At 51.8% G+C, this 13,238-nt stretch overlaps 1 protein-coding gene across 1 annotated transcript; it reads right to left on the reverse strand.

Moving 5' to 3' along the window:
* Positions 1–5,400: 5,400 nt before the first annotated feature.
* On the reverse strand, positions 5,401–10,607 carry LOC100902972 (motile sperm domain-containing protein 2). Its single transcript, XM_003739833.1, has 7 exons — positions 10,447–10,607; positions 8,562–8,708; positions 7,906–7,995; positions 6,650–6,810; positions 6,332–6,431; positions 6,091–6,215; positions 5,401–5,971 (listed from the first exon to the last, which is right to left on the reverse strand). The coding sequence occupies exons 1-7, from the start codon at positions 10,517–10,519 to the stop codon at positions 5,897–5,899; spliced, it is 771 nt and encodes a 256-aa protein (XP_003739881.1). The 5' UTR covers positions 10,520–10,607; the 3' UTR covers positions 5,401–5,896.
* Between the last annotated feature and the right edge of the window lie 2,631 nt (positions 10,608–13,238).

The raw sequence follows: 13,238 nt of genomic DNA on the forward strand, positions 1-13,238 counted from the left end.
TGTTGTGAGGGTGTTGTGCGTATTTGTGCATGTGCTGTTGCTGTGTGCATGTCACGCGATCACCGCAACGGAGCTCCCGAGGAGCCCGTTCGTGACAGTCTGCAGCGCTTCCGTAAATTGCGATCATATAGCGATAGCGGATATGTGACTCTATTAGGCTGAAGTGAGCTGCCTTCCTCAGTGCGAAAGAACTGTTGAATTTTCGAAGGCTCAGGTTCCTGGTGGTATGATGCCAGGGATACTCCCAATTTGGCAACCCTCGTATGATCCGCTCTTATATGGAATATGTTACGTGATAAAATATTCTGCTCAGTTGTAACCTTATAGGCTCTTCCTCCGTCTCGCGCCGTTCCCTCGGATTGTCAATTTCTTGTCAGCATCTTGGAGCCGCACAGGTTCTCCAATCTTCAATCCTGGCAGGCTATGAACTCCGTTGTGCTTGTCGTAAAATTCCTTCGCTGCCTCTCTCGCTCTCCTTTGAGCCACCGACGCGCGACGGATCCACGATTTCTTGCTTCAATTTCTCCTCTGGTAACGGAAGATCAGTCCTCAAAATCCAGCCGCATAAGAGCTGAGAAGATGTTGAATCCGTAGCTGAATGCGGTGTGCATCTATGTATATGCCAACAGAGCCTTCTACGGGTCGTCTTAACACAGTATGCGCTTTGCCACTCTGATTGCACTTTCCGCCATGCCATTGCTCTGTGCGAACGTTGGGCTCGAAAAACGGTGGAAGATGTCCGTCCCTTGGAGATAAGTCCTCCACGATTCGCTTGTGAATGGAGGACCCTGATCGCTCACTATAATCTGAGGGTACCCATGTCTGGCGAACATCCTATCCGTGACCTCCATGAGGGTTCCAGCCGTTGTGTTGTTCATATGCTCGATTTCCAACCGTTTTGAGTAGTAGTCCACGACGACTACGAATTTTCTCTTCCTATGGTCCTGTCCGAAATCCATTGCAATTTTCCTCCAAGGACCTCCCGGGATGTCTACTGGCTTCAACGGCTCGTGTCTCTCAGCGGGTCCACGGACCCCCGCAATCCTGGCCACCAAACACATATCTCGGTACGCCTCATGCATTCCTCGGTTCCCAAGTTAGCTGAATGCAAACGCTCTAGAATCTCGAGCCGCAATATCTTCTTTGTTCTCATACAGAGCAGCGAGCTCTCCCGTCGAGTTGTTCAGCCTTTTTGGAAATCCATCTCGAACTAACTCCATGACTCGTGAGAGCGTCTCGTCAAGCTTGGATTCTCTGGCCATTCGTTGCCGCAAGTCCTTCGAGCATGGCATCGATTCCTTCACGGTCGAAACGTACTCCTCCGTAACTTCTTCGATGTCGAAGTCCCGACTGGTCCCTGGGTTAATAAAGCATAATAAGCGATAAAGCATCCGCAAGAATCATGTCTTTTCCCGAAATATTCGAAAGCGCGGCATTGAATCTCATCAGGCGTAGAAGCATCCTTTGACATCTGAGGGGGGCGTCTGATAGATTTTTGGTTGTCATGAGTGGTACCAATGGTCTGTGATCTGTTCGTAGATGAAATTCTGGCAGGCCCAACAGGTACCTCTCGAATTTTTCGCAAGCCCACATCGCTGCGAGGCATTCCCTTTCAATCTGAGCACACCGTTCCTCTGTCTTACTAACAAGTAAACATTCTTTTTTGAAAATGACAATCGCCTGGTTTGACATGCTTTTCTGAAAGTTTCCGAGCCCTGGAGCAACCCCGAGTCGTTTTTCCCTGCTGTCCTGCATTTCATACCCTTTTCTTGCAGGCTCCGAAACCCGGAAAAAACACAATTTACATTGAAATCCGGGATATTTTTCTCGGATTTTGATGGAAATGTTTTTTGCTCAGGTTCCGAAGCTCGGAAAGACCCATTCCCATTGACATCCGAGCAAAGTATCCCGGATTTCGATGTAAATGGTGTTTTTTCCGGGTTTCGGAGCCTGCAGGGGAGGGGTACGAAATGCAGGACAGCAGGGAAAAACGACTCGGGGTTGCTCCGGGGCTCGGAAACTTTCAGAAAAGCATGTCAAACCTGGTGATCGTCATTTTCAAAAAAGAATGTTTACTTGTCAGAGTCCATTTCCCGTAGCGTTGAGCGACCCCGGCAACATGCCGATGAGCCAGTCTTTTGCTATATCTCTCGAATCGGGAGCATCACGGACGAATAAATACCGGCGGAATTCGAGGAATGGTGGAATGGAGAAATTCGGAAGGATCGAGATCTTGTTCCCTAGGTTTGATGACGCAGAACATATTCTTTCGTTGAATCCACAGACATCGGGAGATCTTTAGGAGCCCTCTTTTTGGACCGAGAGACTCAGACAAGAGCGGGATGTGGACTTGGAGGGTCGCTCGGAAGAAGGGCGTACAAAAATGTCAATCTCATCACAATTCGTTTTGTGTAATTTTCCAATTATCGTCTTACTTTCATTTTTGAGAAGTCGTACCGTCGCCCCCCCATAGTGCTGCAGACAGAGACTGTCCCGTTGATATTTCAATATTTGCTTTCCCATTTGAGATGCCCCCTCTCGGGCACACGTCCGTGTCTAACCCGGCGGAGATGACTCGGGTCAGAAAGTTTGAGTTCCCATTACGCCGAGGAGAGCCGACCGAGGAAAAGTCCCAAACCCTCGGCCTAGTTTTCCCGTCAATGGGGAGCGAACGCCCGAAATATTCACAACTAATTTTTCCGGCAGTCTCAATGTCGGGTCGAAGCGAAGAAACCCGCTGAGATCATGCGAGAATCTTCGGAAGACTCCACTCTGGACATGATCGTAGGCCGAAATTCGATAGCGTCGCTTGGATTCCCGAATTGCGTGGGGAGTTCATTATTAATTGGTTGCTTGAAGCCTTCCGTTGTAGGGCCGCTCGGTAGTGGCCGATGGCATATTCCGATGGCAAGCTAGCTGACCACATTGGCTTCCGATATCTGATATTTACTCACTTGCGAAAGAGAACAAAATTACTTTCCGATAGTTCGCGAGCCGCGAGATCCACCCTCCAGCAGACCGCGAATGTCTTTTCAATGATGTCCGCAGCCTACTGCCGAGTTTCCCCAGTTGTCGCCGCCGTCGTCTTCCCGTGAGTTGGTCTCTGCTTTCTCTCTGTGGCTCACGATCGTCGCTCTTGCTCGCTCGCTAGCGCGCTCTCTCCCTTCCTCGCAGCCGGTCCGGTTTCTTCTCTCTCCTCTCCGCTCGGTTTGACTCGCCAGGGCCGATTCGTGTACTTGCCAGCTGGTCTGGCCCGAAAACGGCATCGCGCTGCGTATCGGATACCACAGAGGCTCGAGGGCGGAGTTCGGACCCGGGCTGAATTTTGAGCCGAGCGATTCTGTTTATTGGTATTCATTCCTGTGTGTGTGTGGCAAAATTAGCCCCGAAATTTTTCGAAACCTCCCGATGATAGCCGCATGCCTCGAACAGGAAAAGACCAGAGAGCCTGTTTCGTTGGGCTGGGCTCGGTTTGCCCACCTGGTAGCTTGTACATCCGTCCGCCCGCCTGCTCCGCTACCACGCACGGGTCGTAGGAGCGAGCGACTCCCGTTCAGCGGTCCCTCGGGTGCGTGGGTCCATATTTGTCGAAGGGAGCTAGCTATTCGATTATCCTCAAATGTCTGGAGAAGCTCTATCGGAGCTCCTCACTTTCGATTAGTTCGGTAGTACACAGGTTGTCCTCGACGGCGAATCGTTGAACGGAGGCGAATCTAAGCGGGGCAAGGTCCGGAGTCAGAGCCGATAGCGACCGTCAAAAACAACATCGATCCAGCGTAACGTCAACCTGCTCAAGATCAGCGTCGGCGATTTCTTAGGAAAGCATCCCGAGGCGAATCATTCTCCTCTTCCTCCAGTCGCTCCAGAAGTGTTTTTCCAGTGCGACATCCACCCGGAACATTTTTCCGTTTCGCCGTGTCGGCGCGGCGAGATATTCGATAAATGACGGCTCATTTGTGACGATTCCGATCCGTGAGTTCCCCGGAACCGCGAATGCGCTCTGCGTAAGCTCCCGATATCCTTAACGGCACGGCGGATCTCCGGCAAAAACTCCGCGATCGGACTTCCCCGAGCTCTTTCCCCACCCCTGAGGTGCTCATTGTCAGTCAGCACATTCGGTGACTTTGTCATCTCGCGTTCCCAGGGCTCGAATCGATTGCTTTCGATCTACCATTGCTGGCAATGATCATCCATTTGTGCATTGAGTATTCTCGGAGTTGCTGTTGCACGTTCCGATTCCATCATCGCTCCAGCGTGGATATTCCTATCTTCAGTTTGCGTTCCGCGGATATCCCCATTTCGCATTTGGCGCGTCTAACGACGGAACCGATCCAGCGAGATTTTTTCATTCTTAAAAAACTAATGAGACTTTACACGCTCATCCCGGTGTAGAAATTCGTCTTCCGCATTCTGTGGTTTTCGTGGAGTAACGCGGGAAGAGGACAGGGAGTATCCGCGGCTGCCAAAAATTGAAAACAGGGAAACGTTCCCATTTGGTCGGCGGCCGGGTGTTCCTTTCTGAGGCTATTGAGCCACCCCGCCGCGCCGTCAAGTGATATGTCGATCGGTCCTCGAGCGCCATTTCCTATCGTTCCCATATTGTTCCTGGATCACGGTCAGCTCCCGTATGATTTTTGCACATCTATTGGAGATGTCTTTTTGATGACGCCCTGTACGCCCAAAGCGATCTGCTTCTCCCAAGAAGCGGTAGCCACAGAAGGAGCCACGAGCAATCCAAGTATTATCTGCGGACGAGAGAGCGCGGAGAACTGCGCCCGCCGAGATTCGCGGTGATGTCCTGCCCTGGAGCGAAAAGCAGATCAGTGACTGTTCGGCGATCGTCCAGTCCCGTATCGAGAGATCGTTTCGTCGACTTCGTCTTCCCAGTTTTCTGGAAAGTCAACCGTGCCTGAGCCGCCTGATCACGAATCACGAAGCTCGGGTCCGCATTTTCTGGGTCCTGATTCTCTGATTCATCCGGGTTGGAGCCTATCGCATGCATAGGATGGGCAGTGCAGAGCCCCCGCGATTTCCGAAGCCCCGATTCGACAGCTCGATTTCGCGCTAAGACGGCTGAGCGAGTTTTCCCATCGGGAGACGAGAGTTTGAACAAGTCCTAGTTTGACCCAAACCGTCGCATGGTGCCGCAGCGGGAATGTCACACCCAGTTAGCGAAGTGAATGAAGCCGCATATCGGATCACAACGCTAGAGAATTCTTTACGTCGAGCCAGAGAGATGACGAAGGGAGAGGAGCGGTCCTTATCAGCGGGCCAAGACTCAAGGTCCAAATCTTAAGCAAAACATTTTCGTACGGTCGCTGGTTGCTCTGGGTACAAGATCTCGACGTGTCTCTGTCGCGTTACATCCTTTGACGCTAGAGGACTCTCAGGACACATTAGGTTTCGTTTAAAGAACCGAGGATCGGCCTTCCCCCAGCCTTGATCGACGACCGTGACCGCCAGACTTATGCGCTGTTTCGATTCTCCAACGCTTGAGTGGCGAGAGCCAGAAGCAGACAGCACGGACTTATGGGCTCAAGGGGAAGTCAGACCGACGGAAGAGGAACTTTTATTCATGTTTTTCACATCACATTATTGTCTTTGCTCTGCATAACTATACCTAATTTCTATGAATCGAAGTATTGGCAATAGCCGTGAATGCTTTGGGTTGTGCGTGGTGATTCGGGTGTCTTCTCACTGACTGTCTGTGGACCTGTCGGTCGGTCGGCGCACGAGCGCATCCTGCACATGTCCGTCGAGTCGGGCACCGCGATCATTTCCTTGTCCACCGACGACCCTCGATTTCGGGCTATTCTTTATCAATCCTTCTCTCATATCATCCATCATTATTTTCATCACTTGATCTTCATAATTCGAATTTCTCGGATTCGGTCCTCTACTTGAGCTGTTGGGCCTTTGGACAAAACAGGCCGAGGGCCTGACCTGGCACGTATTTGTAGCAGTAGTCATTCTGAAATTGGGAGAAAATCGCATTGAATGTTTAGCTGATCGTGTACCAATGCTCGAACATCGCATCATCTCATCAGGCAACATCACTCATTGCTGGTCGGACCGCGCTGATTGACCTACCGTGCCATTCAGAGAAATCGGCAAGTTGTCCGGCTCGATGTACTGAGAGAGGTGCTTCGCGTCGACGAAGTGAATGATTTTCTGTGCCTCACGAGGCAGAAGTCTCTTGATCGCGGTCCAGACAGCTGGGGGAATATTCAAAGATCAACTCTTCGCTCGTTTGCTTTCTGTTGGTTTAGACTGGAGTTTTCCAGAAAATCTAGGAATTCGGAATGACGTGGAAGGATGCTTTAGCCATTACCTTTCAGAACCCACGGAATGTCCACAACGAGGATTTGTTCTAGATACGCGGGGTAGTAGTCGCGGAAAGCCGAGATCATGAAGTTGATTCCCTCCATATCCTGTGAAACAAACACTCTGATTCAGAATTCCATTTCCTGATATGATTTGTTCGAAGACCACCAGGAAAAAATAATCTGTCTTTATCGATGAGCCATCGAATCGTAATGGAGTTGATCGTTCTGGCGACTCCGGATCTCGGGAGGGAGCGATGACGATTATTCAGAGCGCGAGCGGAGTACTTGGGGAGGAAATACCCAAGCTCGTGTCGTGTACGTACCACGTTGCTGACTCCGGCGTTCTGACAGTCCATCATGAGACAAACCCGCTCCACATTCTTCTCCTTGATCAGCGTATCGAGGACGAAAGCGAAAAGCTTCCTGTGCTCCAGAGCTTCTTCTGCATTCTTCGGCTTGATGTGATTCCTCGCTTTCATGACGACTGGAAAAATAGTGTTTCCAGCTGGTAGATTAAACTATTATGAAACATATACAGAGACCGCCTCTATCTTCTGGAATTTGATAGCAGTCCACCGCCCGGAGGCAATTGGGCCCCTCGCTCCCATCTATAGAGCGTCTGGATCCCGAAGACTCTGCGGGGATTGACTGCAACGATTTCGGAGCGCGCCATCGATATTTTGCAGTGACCCTCTAATTCTCACGACATGGACCGAAACTACATGATTCGGAGACTCGCGCACGCGTGAGTCCTCGATTTGGCGGAAACCGACAGATTGTTCCTCGCAGCTCTGGAGTGATCTTGAGGAGTTTTCGAGCTGGCTCCTCAAGCGCTGACCATTTCTACCGCTTGCCCGCAATAGGCCCGCTCAAGCATAACGTGTTACATTGACATTTTATCGAGTCGCCGTTACCCACCACAGAAGCCCTAGGAGCCTCGAGTCGATAGGCTCTTCGAGTTTTTTGGATTATCATCTTCTGGACTAGCTCGATTTTCTGTAGTCGGCCGTTCTTTGGCAGAGCCTCAGCGCGTTCTGACGTAAGCGCTGCGGCGGAATTATCCCGGCCATTGTGACCGGATGTTCGGATGGTACGGTGAACGTAAAGAGTTGCACTGGGTCCGAGGCAAAGGACGCGGCCTTAAACCTACGCTTGTGTCCATGGGCTGGATCCGATTCTGGTCTACCGCGGAATGAGATTTTCCCCCTTCGTCGCCAAATGACCGAATGTGGCCGCAGTCTCTAGCCGAAATCGATGCCGACTCGTCTGATCCCCGATCACTCTCTCCCTTTGAATCACTTTCCTCTTCGGATCCGAACCGTTAAGAATGAGATGGACCATATGAATTTTTCCTTTTACGCTCGATTCCCCGTTAAAGCGGGAAGAGGGAAGACGATCGATGTCAAATTCCGGATTTCCTGTTCTCGATTGAATCCGGACAGGAGAATTCGAGTAATGAGCATTCGTCGCGTGGCGCAATTATTAATCCGGAGAAGTTCGGAACGATCATGGATGCGTATGATGAATGATCAAATCCGAAGGAGCAAGTCAGGGAATTATTATGGAACAATCGTCTTACGTATATGGGCGCCGCTCTTCGTGACTCCGTAGGGGTAGAGAGACTCGGACTTGAGGAATCGGCAAGCCTTGAGGGTCGACTCGCTCATATCTGGAATGAAGAGACCTCATTAGTGATCGGATGCCTCGCGAGATTTTGTAAAACGGAGATTGACGAGTGAAAGAGCCGCGGCGCTCCGACGAGCACCGGAGCCTTATTTTCTGAGCCGTTTTTTTTCTCCGGCGACGGCAGAATTTCGGAGCTCATGGTTGCGAGGCTTCCAAGCCCTTGTGCCACGGAGGACATTTCAGCGCCAGGGCTCTAATCGAGGCGAACCGATAGTTCATCACGGCAAAAGCTCCCAGCGCCAGCGACGGAGTGTGGGCGAACGTCACGTCCTCGTACGTCCAGCTGGCTCACGACATGATGTGCCAGTGGTAGGCGAGCGACGGTTCCGCTTTCACCGTAGCGTCTATGCCCAGCTCCGCGGGAACTTGCAGTACGTCACCACATCTTGTGTGCCTCCCGATTCTCGCGCAGCGCCCGTCCCAGAATTCGCTAGTTTTTCCGGGTCATTCACTCGCGGCGTCGACGGCGGAATCACCTACGTTCTCGCTGAGTCCCGAGCGGGAGTATTAGGGCTCTAGCCTGGGTGGGTCAATGGTTCTGGAACTCACCGTTCACTCCCATGGATTTTCGCCATTCGAAGGCTTTCTTGGCATACTCGACCGCGTGATCTGGGTCGTTTTTGGTCATCCTCAGGAACCGACCGCAGTATGCCGCATCCTCTTGAATACGTTTCACGTCGGCCGGATGGAATATCGCTGCAAAAAAAAATGTTTTGCTTCAATTTTGTACCGACAATCCTCCCTGAAACTTTTTTTGTGAGCCAAAGCGGGTAATCGTGCCTCCATGAGAGTTGAGATCAGAGATTCCCACTTGGCACGCCTCGATGCCGATGCCTGAAGTTCCGATAACTCCGATTCACGACTTGCATGAATGCGATCGTACTTTCGTATCTCGGTCACGCCCGTGGATTCGCGTGGAGCCTTGATAATAATACTCTGAAGGTGTCAAATCAACAGCGTGTCGATACCTGGGATGTTCCGGAGAGTGACGCAGCAAATTCGAAAAATAAAGCGTCAATGCAAATAATACACTGGCGTGACGCTACGCAAAGCCTCTGTGGATCCCGAGGATAAGGGCTGCCTCAGTCAGGGATTTCTCACTCAGAGATATGGAGTGGCGCTCGCGATCGGACTCACCGATTAGCGGGGATCGAAATCGAGCAGCTAACATAATGGATACGAGCTCCGATGAATATTCAGTTGGCAACTCCATCAAATTGTTGTCCGTCGAAACAGACGGGAACGCGTGATCTCGGAAGCGGAACTTCTACGAACGGACATGGCCATACTCATCGAGGCGGAAATCGGGAATCCGGCGAATTCGGGCGGAATATCCCGATGGGCGAAATCGAACCCGGCGCTGACCACGAGCGGGGATCCCCTGGCTCCGCGAGACAAGATTTCTCGACTCCGCAAAGAACCGTTTACTTTATGCTGTGCTCACGACACTCAAGGAGCGTCACATCCTTTTCTTTGTTTCGCAATGCGCCGAAACTTCTGGCTTCCGAGCCCTATTCGGAGTTTTTCCTCGTGATACAGGGGTAAGCGGGTGCCGCCTCAGGGCCACCGCTAACCTTTCTCTCTGGTCCACTGCTAAAGATGAGCGACTGCTCCGAGTAGACACCCATATGGGGCCTCGGTCTCGAGCACGCACGGAACGCTTTGTCAAGCCAGAGCGTGGCGGGACCGATCAGCCTCTGTAGGTCCGTCGAGAATACGCAGCCTCGAATGCCTCTGTATCGGATGGTTCGAATTCAATGGCACATTGAATCTCCGTCATGGAGCGGTTTTTCCCGATGAGCGTCCATCTGAATCCACGCCATCTCCTGTCATCTCTGATTACACCCCAGTTCCGGGCGTATGTAACCGTTGACCTCAGAGAGCAACAAAAATTTCCCATAAGCCGCTGTCAAAAGTCATACCGGCGCGATCACGGGGACTTACCGAATTAATCCCTGTAGTACATCTCTCGCACTTATGTAATAAGGCTACACTTCAAAACGAGTCGAAAACACTAGAAATCAATCGCCTGAACATTCTACTCAGATTGCGATCGACACTGGCGAGAAGCTAGTGGCCGAGCTGACCTTGGTCTCGGGAACGCTAGACCTGTAGGCCTAGCCTGAATCAGGCAGCTCGTTTCCGACACTGAATGGGTTGACAGCTCGAAGCCGCGTAGACACACGATAGAGCGACAAAAATACGCGCAAGCTCCGGAAGGCTCTTAGAGCTTCCCGGAGCGATTGAGGCGATGCCCCAATCGAAGGGCAACTAAGGCGGGGAATCGCTTCCGATCCAGAACGATTAAGGCTTCCACCGGAAGGTTCTTCCCTCGAGATCGGATTTCGAAAATCGAGAAGGGAAGTTTCCGGCTGACCGAACCCAAAACGGGGCCCGGCTTTACAATATCTCAGAAAATTTCGGAGACACTCACTCGGGTTGGTGTTGATGACATTTTCCATCTTCTGTCTGAACTCCTGGACTTGCTGCTCGTGTTCACCTTTCATCTTGCCAGATGTTGCTCGTCTTGAGTCGTGCACAGAGGGTAGAGGTCTTTTCGATGCGACTCGAACACACAGAATACTCAGAGCGATGCTCGGGAGGCAGATTTTCACGGGCTCTTCTTCCAGACCAGCATCTCGCCCTCACCCAAAGAGATCCAACGCTCTCCGCCCTGAGCCGTGAATCACTCGGCGCGCACACGTGGATTCAGCCCTCCCGTATACGAAAGGGAACGCGTCGCGCCGTCGACGTTATGCGTCATTCTTCTCCGTCGGAATCGCTATCGCGAGAGGAACGTTCCACTCCAGAACGGCCATCTGACCGGATAACCCTCCGGATCGCTCCCCGAACCGACGTTTGTCGCTTTCGGGACGGCAAATCCAGGCAGGCGAATATCGGATGTGGAGATTGTGGTATTTCGATTGACCCTCCTTAGAAATTATTTTCCCGCAGAACTGCGTCTAATCGAGACAAGCGATCGATAGAGTCGGTGCGCGGACGTATTGGCGGACTCCCAGAACGACTGACAAGTCTGTGCTATCGGTACATCCCCGACGGGATTTACCCCGAAGCACCCTCGATCGATTATTATTGTTATTGCTATTATTAGGAAGCGACAAATCTGAAGGAAGCGCCGCGAAATCAAAGTCGGTCTCTTCCGATGGTCGTCGTTCCCCATTTTCGAGCGACCGAACGTAACTCAAGCTGGATAAATAAAGCAGAACCGTCGGAAAGCCCGCAACGTCATCGCCGACTCGCTTATCGATCTCGGGCCCTATTGGAATATCGTTAACTCCAAGCGCCGACAGGATGCGAGTATCGTTGGGTTCAGCATCACTCCAGCGTGAAGATCTGGATCGCCTTCCCGCGACTCTTGACGTCATGTCGGTGCAACGTTAACGCACGCCCCCGCTGCGAGAACCCAGACTTCTCGTGGATTCGAAACATCCATCTGAGTGGGGAAGGCAATTTCTGGGTAGCGATAGATACTCTTGTCGGAGTTGCGATCTGCCGCATTCCGCGGATGCGATATCGCGATGCGCGACGTCGGGGAATCAGGAAGTTTCCGGGAAGCTCGGAGTAAAACGGTTTTCGAGACCTGCTGTCTCTTCGTGCGACAACTGAATTTACGAGGCTCTAGTCCAAGGATCAGGGGATTTCTCTTTTTGCGAGAGCTCCCGTCTGAACTCCCCTGTTCATTAAATGCATTCAGCTCGATATTGGCGCATCGGTACGCCTGCTAAACGGGAACAAATATTCATAATTGAGCAGATTCGAGAGAAATGACCACTTTTCCGATGGATTTAGAGATGAGGGCCTGGAGGCCGATTCGGTTGATCAAAATAATTCTGACTCTATCTACAGCGGAGATTCGTGATTGCCCGAGGAACTCGATCGAAGCTGTCAATAAACATCTTCAGGAACAAGGAACACTATACGTGGCGGCTGGCACATCGAGAGGGGCTTCACGATAAACAGCAGGGCCGGAGATGATGTGATCCTGAGTCTCGTTCCTCCCCATGCGCGGGGCTTCCCGACTTTTTTCAGTCTCGCCAATGCGTATGGAAACCGCCCCTGGGTAGTCAGAGCACGCAATCGACCGACGGATCTGCAATGGATTCCTCGACAAAATCCGATGAAATTCTCGTGTGATCACCAATGGTCAGAATCGTCTATTGGATGAGTACTTCCATGCATCGATGTACACGTTGTCTTACTTCTTCCTTTCTGACTCCAGCGCATCAGCCGCTTCTCTCGAAGGAACGGATGAGTCATCACAAGAACGACGCCACGGTACGCGCGCGAGTCGGTGCTGAAAAGGTCACGGTGTCTAACCTCGATAGGATTGAGATTATCTTCCCATGACCCGCGGTGCGCCGCAACTTGTGCTTACTCGTCAGTCTGTTGCGTCCGAATGCGAATCTTTTGATGTTGTTTTCTCACTCGGCCGTCATATAGGGACTAACGCGTAGCGTCTGACCACGAGTCCTTAGAATCGGCCGATACCTGATACTGCGTCCAAGCGCATCGCGTGAATCTCGAGCAACACTAGACCGAGAAAGGTGCATTCCGTCCAATCGACGTCCGAACCCCGAGAAGGACGCTCTGGGGAAGCTCGGATTCAGAAACTCGATGGCCTCGCTTGCCAGAGAATTCAGACGACGCGACGGTGTGATGCCCAAAACTACCGGATCGAGAAATTGCATCCTTCGGAAATTCGCAAACGCCGAACCAGGTTCGCGCGCCTTGCCGCTGAAGATTTGCCATATTCCCGCCGGCGAATACCACGGCGTCAGGTATATCTAGATCATTGAAACCACATGATTCGCCAAGCATATAGCAAGAACTTCTGCGGGAGTTATCTAAATTGCTCCGGAAAACACCAGCCTCCTTAATCAGCGGCCAGTCTAGTCAAGGGATTCTGGCGTCGCTCCCCGTAGGATCAAGCGAGACTCGATAAGGACTTGGCTCTCTTGAGGCAACTTTTATGTTCGAGCGTCCGTTCCGAGATCCGTAGCCGGAAGCTCAGGGGATCCCCATGTATCGCCTCGATGGAGAACATACCCAGTACCGCACGGTCTCGATTCCGCCAGGTCCCCAACATTCGAGTGCGATGACTATCCCTCGCGGAAACAAATGCAAGCTGAGGACCTCAGACGGCTCGGACCTTAGCTCTGCAATGCTCTGGGTCCGGGAGAATAGTCGTCTTCCTGCCGAAGTCGT

The sequence above is a fragment of the Galendromus occidentalis genome, unplaced genomic scaffold (genome assembly GCF_000255335.2).
Source record: "Galendromus occidentalis unplaced genomic scaffold, Mocc_1.1 scf7180000076592, whole genome shotgun sequence".
Lineage (NCBI taxonomy): Eukaryota > Metazoa > Arthropoda > Arachnida > Mesostigmata > Phytoseiidae > Galendromus > Galendromus occidentalis.

Bases quoted from the DNA above. Each gene is read 5' to 3' on its own strand.
- LOC100902972 (XM_003739833.1), bottom strand. From the start codon at position 10,519: ATGAAAGGTGAACACGAGCAGCAAGTCCAGGAGTTCAGACAGAAGATG. The intron at 6,216-6,331 runs GTAATGGCTAAA...ATATTCCCCCAG, and splicing joins CATTCCGTGGGTTCTGAAAG to CTGTCTGGACCGCGATCAAG. The intron at 5,972-6,090 runs GTAGGTCAATCA...TCCCAATTTCAG, and splicing joins CGATTTCTCTGAATGGCACG to AATGACTACTGCTACAAATA.